The sequence below is a fragment of the Thalassophryne amazonica genome, chromosome 8 (assembly GCF_902500255.1).
Source record: "Thalassophryne amazonica chromosome 8, fThaAma1.1, whole genome shotgun sequence".
In the NCBI taxonomy this organism is placed as follows: Eukaryota; Metazoa; Chordata; class Actinopteri; order Batrachoidiformes; family Batrachoididae; genus Thalassophryne; species Thalassophryne amazonica.
In genome coordinates this window covers 109,775,920-109,785,462 of record NC_047110.1, presented here as the reverse complement: position 1 = coordinate 109,785,462, position 9,543 = coordinate 109,775,920, and the positions used below count along the sequence as shown (strand labels likewise).

The following is a 9,543-nucleotide window of genomic DNA, read 5'->3' as shown; positions in this document are numbered from 1 at the left end:
ACACACCCTGCGCCTTTGCTTATGGAGCAAACGTCAGTTCCGGTTGCCATAGTAACATGTGCCACGCCCTCTGGGATGTGCAGGGATGATGTGCACACTTGCTTTTGTGACTTTGTCACACATTAAACAATAACTTAAGCACTGAAACAACACATCAAAACCATGAAAAGATCCAGAAGACACAAAAAATGTTTTTTTTTTTTGGGGGGGGGGTTCTATTTGTAACTCCAGAACAATCAGACACATAATGTGTCAGTATAAGTGGAGCATTTTTAAATGCTGACCCCTGTGTAACCCTTCATAGCTCCACCCTGGGATGGCTATCAGATGTGTGTGTGTGTGTGTGTAGACCGCAGTACACTGAGGCTGCGTTCTAAGAGCTGTTTAGTCTTCATAAGTGGTACATGAAACCTGCTCAGCCCATGGAGTGGTTGCGTCTTGTTGAACGTCTTGAGCCTTATGTGCCTCCACATACCCTCCGGTCTCAAGAAGCTGCCATGGATAAAGAACCAGTAGGCAGGTTAGGGACACTTTTCTCATCAGGCACCACTTTTATGGACTGGCCTGTCAGATACTAGACTGACAAATTCTTTAAGTCAATCAGTAAAGCTGATTCCCCCCACTGTTTAAGATTTATGAAGTGATTATGGTCAGTGGCGGCACCAGGAAATTTTTGTTGGGGGGCTGAGGTAAAAGTTGGAGGGGCTCCACAAAATGTCGTTGAAATGAACAATATGTTTTAGTCACCCGTGCTCCTCTAAAATGTGATATCAATGCACACACACATCACTTAGAATGATTGCAAGTTCAGTAAACTTGCACACTGGTATACAAACTGAATTCATTGAAATGAATGGTGTTCAAGACAATGCATGGAATCAACCTTACACAAATCGTCTATATCAAAGATTTACTGCCAATTTAACACCAAGGTCATAACCATTCGATAAAAGTAAGTAAAAGACATGGGCGCAATTTGGTGGGGGATAGAGGGGACATGTCCCCCCACCTTTTCAACCAGGGGGGACAGAATATGGTATGTCCCCCCACCTTCTAACATATATGTGTGTACTTGAAACATGCTATGTCAGTCTTATGTGCAAAACCATGTCAGAATAGTATCTTTGTTTCTGCAAGTTTGTATTTTTAGCAGCATTGACTTGTTTACAACACCTGTTTCTTGTTTGTCACATTCGGAATTTTCTGGGACTGCATTTGCCCAGATTTGAAACCAAAATAGTTGCCTCTAGGGACTAGTGTCTACACGTAAGTATCAATGGACCATATGCTAATTTACTAAATTCTGAATGTTAGAAAAGGAAATCAGAAAAGCTATCTGGGACCTCAGAAAGCCCATCTGCAATTATTGCTCCAAAATCTCCAAAATCAGTCTATGCAACCAAAATTATGTTCAGTATGACTGGTGTCATTAGTTCCACTTTGAAAATTAAATTCATGATAAGTAATTTATCCTAAACTTATGATCTGTTGTTTTTCAAACTTATGCAAAAACAAATCTTGAGAAAAAAATACAGTATGCAATAGTTAATAATTATTAAGAGCCTGTTCTTTCATATTTTTGAATACATTTTACCACATTGCAGTTGTTTTTTTTTTTAATGAAAACTCAACCTATCATTCTTTTTGAGTTCTACACATGTGGTGATACCTTATTTACACCAGGATGTTAATAAAATCAATGCTGGCTATTCTCAGAATAAAGTACTTATATCCACAGTTTCAAATTGCATAAGTCAAATGGTGTCCACTTTATGGTCTTCTCAAAACATTAAAATGACTGTTCTGGATGCTCAGAATGCATCTGAGCTTATCTAGAAACTGTTGGCTTCTGGGGGCCTAAAGCGGCCCCCAGACCCTCGGCATATGGGCTTTGGCCCTGTGGGCCTTGCACTTTGTCCCCCCAATTTGTAGTTCTAAATTGTGCCCTTGGTAAAAGATATAGCCTGAGAAACTTAGTTGTAAGTGAAGTTTTAAGAGTGGCCGTAATAAATATTTAGGAAACCTAAGTTTTTGGAGTATGGAGTTAAATTTCTCTCATTAATACTTGCAAAAGCACAGAGGGTGATTTACAAATATCCTTTGATTTGTACACGCACTTTGTGATCCACAAACACAAATTTCTGATTTGTAACTTGTGTGTGGGTTTTAACAAATAAATGTTTATTTGCAAAACTGAAAATTCTGTTTGTGAAGGGTGATTCAGCATTGGTGGATCACCGAACACACACATTCATCATTTTGCTCAGTTACGCAATACTGAGACAAAACTGCAGTTGAGATCCACAAATATGTCAGTCGCTATTCACATTATTGGCAGAATTATTGAGGGGCTGAGGGGGGCTTGGCTCATTATTGGGGGGCTTGAGGTGCAGGCACGTGAGATTCTTGTAATGTTGGGGAAACATCAGAAATCACAGCTACGTTTGAGTTCCAAACGCTGCTGGACAGAAAAACAGCAGGGCCCTGTTCCTGGAAGTTGTTACCGATGGCAACAGGATCATCCATCCCATCCCATCCCATCACATAGAGGGAAGATGCACGCACGCACATATGCACACACACAAAAAGAGAAGCTGGTTTGGCAGAGACAAAGCTTTTTCTCTCTCTTTGATAAGAATCCACACAAATATGCAGAGTCTGTAAATACATATAAAATGTGATTGATAGTTGTGACACTGTTTAAATCTGTCACTGAAAGATTCTGGCTTTTTGTGGAAGAGAATCTGATGGAATAAGGTGATAAATCGGGCCTTTTGTGACTTTTTGTTTTTTAAAAGAGCCGTATTATAGATTTACAGCAAAAATAATATATTGTAGGTCATAATATGTCTTTAAAAATATAACAAAGTTATTAGTTAAAAATACCTTGATAATATTAAGATGATGCAAGTCCTTATCAGGGGTGGATCTAGAATTTTTTTGAGGGGGGCAGGTTCTGATTCTTTGCAATTGGGCAATCAGCTCATTCACAGAATGTCAACGTAATATTGTCACTGACATTGAAAAATACATGGCCTATTAGAAAAGAAACTGACCTTTTTATTTTTTTCAAAAACTATATGGATTTGAATCACGTGCGATTACATCAGACAAGCTTGAACCCTCGTGGGCATGCGTGAGTTTTTTCACGCCTGTCGGTTGCGTCATTCGCCTGTGGGCAGGCTTTGAGTGAGGAGTGGACCACCCCTCCCGTCTATTTTTTCATTGTTTAGGAATGGCTCAGAGACTGCCGCTTTGCTTGATCAAAACTTTTTCAGAAACTGTGAGGCACATCCGAGTGGACACCGTTCGAGAAATTCAGCTGGTTTTCGGTGAAAATTTTAAGGGCTGATGAGAGATTATGGAGTGTTATTGTCGCTTTAAGGACAACCCACGGAGCTGGAGGGCGCGCCGCGCTCCGAGCCGCCGTCGTCAGCCTGTTTCGCGCTGAAAACTTCCAAATTTAAGCCTCTGTTGACCCAGGACGTTGTGCGAGAACAGAGAAGTTTCAGAAGAGGTCGGGATCACCAGTTTATCTGGACATTCCACTGTTAAAGGAGATTTTGTAATGAGAGACGTGCGGACGGATTCGCGTGTCGCTCATGGCCCGGCGCCACAGAGAAACACCTCCGTGTTGATAACCATTCATAAAATTCAGGCGGCTTTCGATGGTTTTCAGTCGAGTGAGTATCCGAATCCAAACGTGCGGACGCGAATCTGTCCGCACGTCTTTCATTTCAAAATCTCCTTTAACAGTGGAATGTCCAGATAAACTGCTGATCCCGACCTCTTCTGAAACTTCTCTGTTCTCTCACAACGTCCTGGGTCAACAGAGGCTTAAATTTGGAAGTTTTCAGCTCGAAACAGGCCGACGACGGCGGCTCGGAGCGCGGCGCGCCTCCTCCGGCTCCATGGGTTAAAATTTTCACCGAAAACCAGCTGAATTTCTCGAATGGTGTCCACTCGGATGTGCCTTACAGTTTCTGAAAAAATTTGATCAAGCAAAGCGGCAGTCTCTGAGCCATTCCTAAACAATGAAAAAATAGACGGGAGGGGTGGACCACTCCTCACTCAAAGCCTGCCCACAGGCGAATGACGCAACCGACAGGCGTGAAAAAACTCTCGCATCCCCACAAGGGTTCAAGCTTGTCTGATGTAATCGCACGTGATTCAAATCCATATAGTTTTTGAAAAAAATAATAAGGTCGGATACTTTTCTAATAGACCTCTTATATTTTTATTAGGTTATCAAACTTATAAACATTGTTTTCTTTTCTTTCTTTTTAAAACTTTTTTCTTCATACATTTTTTCTTCACATCTTTTCTTTCTTTTGGCTGGAGCTATCCCTGGTCCTTACAGACTCACAGGTCCATAGGGTGGCTGCTTATCTCCGGTTTTGAAGGCATAAAGCTGTTTTGCAGAAATATTTTAATTTTCAAATCATGCTGTTGAGATGTGTTTTCACTGTAAAATGAAAGAGCATACTTTTTCAAAATTGTATAAAGACACCTGATTTTTCTTTTGGATTTGATGTCAAATTAAGAAAAACAAACAAAAAAACATAAAATCCTAACGGTGAGTATTTCTTTTTTTATGCACTGCACTTTATGGATTATTTATCAGTATATTTCTTTTGCTTTGTCTTTGTACAGCTGGACAAATTGGGTGAATGTAGCAGAAGCAGATCTTTATCAGCAACCAACATCTTAAAGTACGAAAGGTGAGAACACGCGGGTTTGACTGGAGCAGGTGTGCGTAGGAGTCGAACAGAGAGCCTCCTCATAGAAAGTTCATGAATAACATGAAAAGCCTGTAAGGTGCATGTAGATGACACACACAGTCAGCTGGAAAAGTCAGCTTGGCACAGGTGCAAACACTCACACACTAGCCAGTCAACAAAATCCTGTGCACACGCGCACGTAGTGGAGTTTGCACATGTTCTGCAGAATCTGTGTGAGTGCACATCTCACGTGTGCAACCACATTTGATTGAACATGAAAAGGAGAGAGATTTGAGAAGTAGATAACAAACGACAGGAGTGATGACAACAACATTGTAGAATAAAGGTCTCAAACTGGTGGTGCAAGGGCCAGACAGGGCCAGAAATTTTGTATTGTATTATGTCACACTTACCATGTATCATTAATAAAATATGGTCTGAGTAAAATGTACTGATAAATAAGGAGCATGGATAGAAAAAGTGGAGGAAGTACTCTGAGGAGCTGATGAACAAAGAAAATAAGAGGGAGACAAGGTTTGATCATGTGAAGAGAGTGAATCATAAAGTGTGACTGATTCAGTTTTCTTTTGTATGTCGAATTAGAAAAGGTGTGCGCTTGTATATTATGGTAAATTGATGTTTCATCTGTGAAATGACAAAGCACACCTGAATATGCCAGACATATTGTTTTTCGGCAGCCAGTCAGACAGCAGAATTTAATTGAATCTTTATTTAACCAGGTTACTCCCATTGAGATCAAGACCTCTTTTACAAGGGAGACCTAGACAATGATAAAGTTTCCAATTCACCTAACCTGCATGTCTTTTAAATGTGGGAGGAAGCCGAAGCACCCGGAGGAAACCCACAAAAACACGAGAACATGCAAACTCCACACAGAAAGACCACAGGTGGGAATTGAACCCATGACCTTCTTGCTGTGAGGCAACAGTACTAACCACTAAGCCACTGTGCTGCCAGAAAGACCTGTTAAGTGGATTTTTCAATTTCAGTAATTGTCAACATTTATAAATTGTACCATCACAAACTAGCTGTGGACTACATTTTCTATAGTGCTTTTCCATCTGATGCAGATGCTCAAAGGGCTTTATAATGATACCTCACACACACATACACACACACTGATGTTAGTGTTCTGCCATGTGAGGCACTCAACTGCACACTGGGAGCAACTTGGGGAATGGCACCGTGGATCCTCTAGACACAACCCTACCTACCATCTACCATCTTCTGAGCCCCCACAATCCCGAAAAGGACACCAGTCTGACACAGGTTACTTCTCCAGCTAAGGCTGGTACCCATTTATAGCTGGGTGGACTAAGACAATACAGGCTAAGTATCTTGTCCAAAGACAAAGACAAGTAGCATGAGCGGGATTCAAAACCAGGTCTATATATTGGCAGGTCAGCTTCTTAACCAATGAGCTACCTGCTCAACGGTGAGGGGGGAGCATGATCTCTGCAATTAACATATATATTTCAATAAACATTACATTTCTCAGCATCCACTGAAATCACACTGCTGATATTTAAAGATACAGTGGGTAGGATTTAGTGCCATCTAGTTGTGAGGTTGCAAATTGCACAATACCATTGCCAGTCATGGTTTTGGCTTCTTTGGAGATGGGAGTTTGTGCTCCCTTGCATTCTCCTGTAATAAGAAATATGTATAATGCTCTATCTCATAAAAATTAGGGGTTTCAAACATGCTAGCCTGCACTAGCAACCAGTAGACAGAGTATATGGGAAAACCACAGATTTGTCTTCTTTTTACTTCAGTCTTCGGGCAGCACTACAAAATGCAAAAAGCAGTATAGGTACGTCAATTTTGGGCTTCTGTATCAATATGGCGGTGCAACATGGTGGCCTCCATGAGGGGGCCCCACTCTCATGTAGATACAAAGAGCTCATTCTGAGCTGATGAAAACATATCAGTTTATTCTAGCAGGTAATTAATCTTATAATAATTGCTGGTACACATCTGTGTGTCTGTCTCTGGACTACTTCTCAGCTGTCACTGGGCCAGTCTGCTCAAAACAGGGGTGGAGCAGTGCAACTTCATTATCATTGCAATCTGCCTGCAAACCTAAAGGTTATTGGGGTCTGAAAAAATAAACAAAACACTTTTTTCCCATAGGACCCCGCTCAACCAAATTTGGTAAGCAGGTTTGGCTCTGTGATGCCAGGTACATGCCTGAATTAGGTTCAGATCGGGCCGGAACCCTAAAAGTTTTTGGGGTCTGAATAAACACAATTTTTTCCTATGGGATCTAGCTTGGCCAGATTTGCTATGCGGTTTCGCCTGGGTGTTGCCAGGTACATCCCTGAATTAGGTCCCGATCGGGCTGGAATCTTGAAAGTCATTGGGGTCAGAAAAATACACCTCATACATTGTATGGTCAAAACACAAACAGTATTTACCCGTAAATCTGGGGTGCTTATCCACAATATCATGAGTGCCAGTTTCTGCCGACTGTGCCAAACATTACTTCTTTCTACATTTTTACAAATCACAGATGTATTTTACAAGAAACTGGTCTGTTTTCACCATTTTTTTTTTTCTTAAGAACACCGGCTGAACCTAATCACAGGTTTCTCCGACTTACACACTAATGAACAGTGGTTCAGAATACTATATTGTATTTATGCTAGTCAATGCCCCTAAATCCTACACACTGTAGCTTTAAACGTTTTTGATATTTGAGTGTTTTGGACATTATATAGCCAGTGTGATCCATCATAAATACCAGATGGTGGCTGAAGTGGCACCTTTGGAGGAGAGAACCAAGCCAGCTGGGTTGTGTTTGAGACCAGGCTGCTGCTCCATCTCATCCAAAACTCTGAGCCACCGGTAACATCAGGACAGGTGGTGTAACCAAAGACAGGACGTACAAAGAAAATAAAGATCCATCAACATCTGGTATATGAGAAAAATAATACAATAATTAATAAATTATAAGTTACAAATCTGTTGAAAACTATGATTTGAAGATGGAAAAAGTCTGTCTGCAGACAGTGGAAGCAGACATCGTTCTGAAACGCCAGCTGCACCTCTCATGGCCTGAGAATCAGAACAGTTCAGCCCACTTTACCCTTACTGTGCTCCACTTTCCGGATGAGCTCTCTTTAGTCCAGTTCCCTGGACTGGTCCTCCCCCTGTTTAATCCACGTCTTCGGGCCATGCCAACAGCACCTCTTTGACGATGACTGGACAGAGCCTAGGCTACGTTAGCCCACTTGTGAACCCAGGTGTGGCTTGTCCAGCTTCAGCCCAAACGATGATGGACCGACTGTGCCGACGCTGTCCGTGGTCCTGGTCTCTTTCAGCCGGATGCAGTCCTCCCTGACACAGGCACGAAGGGACCACCGAGTCAGTGTAATACTCGTATGAATTTGGAGTTGTAGTAGCATAAACAGGCCGACCATGACAGCAGCGCCGGCTTTAAATAAAAAAGTGGATAAACAAAATAGCCACTCCAATGTTGAGCAGAATCACCATGACAACCAGGATAGAGCTGTGGGCCTGCGTGGGAGAGAAGGAGAGGAAGGGGAAATTATCAATAAGGACTCTCTCTTTCTCGCTCGCATACACACACACACACACACACACACACACACACACACACACACACACACAAAAGCTCACATGAATATGTTTTCATACACATGACAGGATTTGATTTGAAAAATAGTCATCATCCCGCTGTTCCACATCTTTTCTGCTGCAGATGCATCACATTATATTTAACACAGTTAGCCTCTCTAAATGCTTTGCTCCAATAGAAATGTGCATCCATTTATTCATCCATCTGTCCATCATGCATCCATCAATCTGTCTCTTCATCCATCACCCAGCTATGCAGCAAGCCATGTGTCTGTGCATTAGCTGTCTATGTACCTGTCTATCCATCATCCATCAATCAAAGCATTCATCTGTCCATCACCCATCTATGCATCCATCAATCTGTCCCTGTATCCATCCATCCATCCATCCATCCATCCATCCATCCATCCATCTGTGCATTATCCATCTAAGTGCCCATCCATTTGTCCATCCAGCACTCTGTCCATCACTGATGTTCCCATCCATCCAGTCATTCCTCTATCTGTCAATCAGTCACTGTCCATCAATCAGTCAGCCATCACTGATCTATGAATCAATCATCCATTTGTCCCTCCATCCATCATCTTTCTATACACCTATCCATCTGTTCATATGTCTGTCCATCATCCATCTTTGCATCCATCAATTTGTGCATCATCCATCTATGTACCCATCCATCTGTCCATCCAGCCATCTACACATCATCCGATTGTTCTGTCTGAGTTATTTTCATTAGTCACTTCCTCCAAACCATCAACATGTCTATTAGACCCCATTCCTAATGCTTCGATCTTAAATATGATCAATCTATCTTTATAGCGCCTTGGGGTGACTGTTTGTTGTGATTTGGCGCTATATAAATAAAATTGATTTGATTTGATTTTGATTTATTAGTTGGCTATGTACCACAGGCTTTTAAGGTGGCAGTAATTAAACCATTACTTAAAAAGCCATCACTTGACCCAGCCGTATCTTAGTTAATTATAGGCCAATCTCCAACCTTCCTTTTCTCTCAAAAATTCTTGAAAGGGTAGTTGTAAAACAGCTAACTGATCATCTGCAGAGGAATGGTCTATTTGAAGAGTTTCAGTCAGGTTTCAGAATTCATCATAGTACAGAAACATCATTAGTGAAGGTTACAAATGATCTTCTTATGGCCTCAGACAGTGGACTCATCTCTGTGCTTGTTCTGTTAGACCTC

At 41.5% G+C, this 9,543-nt stretch overlaps 1 protein-coding gene across 2 annotated transcripts in view; it reads right to left on the bottom strand.

Annotated features, from left to right (window-relative positions):
* Positions 1-8,142: 8,142 nt before the first annotated feature.
* jph3 (junctophilin 3) overlaps positions 8,143-9,543 on the bottom strand; it is a 142,208-nt gene continuing 140,807 nt past the window's right edge. For both annotated transcript variants that reach the window (XM_034177248.1, XM_034177247.1), the window contains one exon: positions 8,143-8,261. In XM_034177248.1, the coding sequence (XP_034033139.1) occupies positions 8,181-8,261 (81 nt within the window). In that variant the 3' untranslated portion in view covers positions 8,143-8,180. The remainder of the gene's footprint in view (positions 8,262-9,543) is intronic.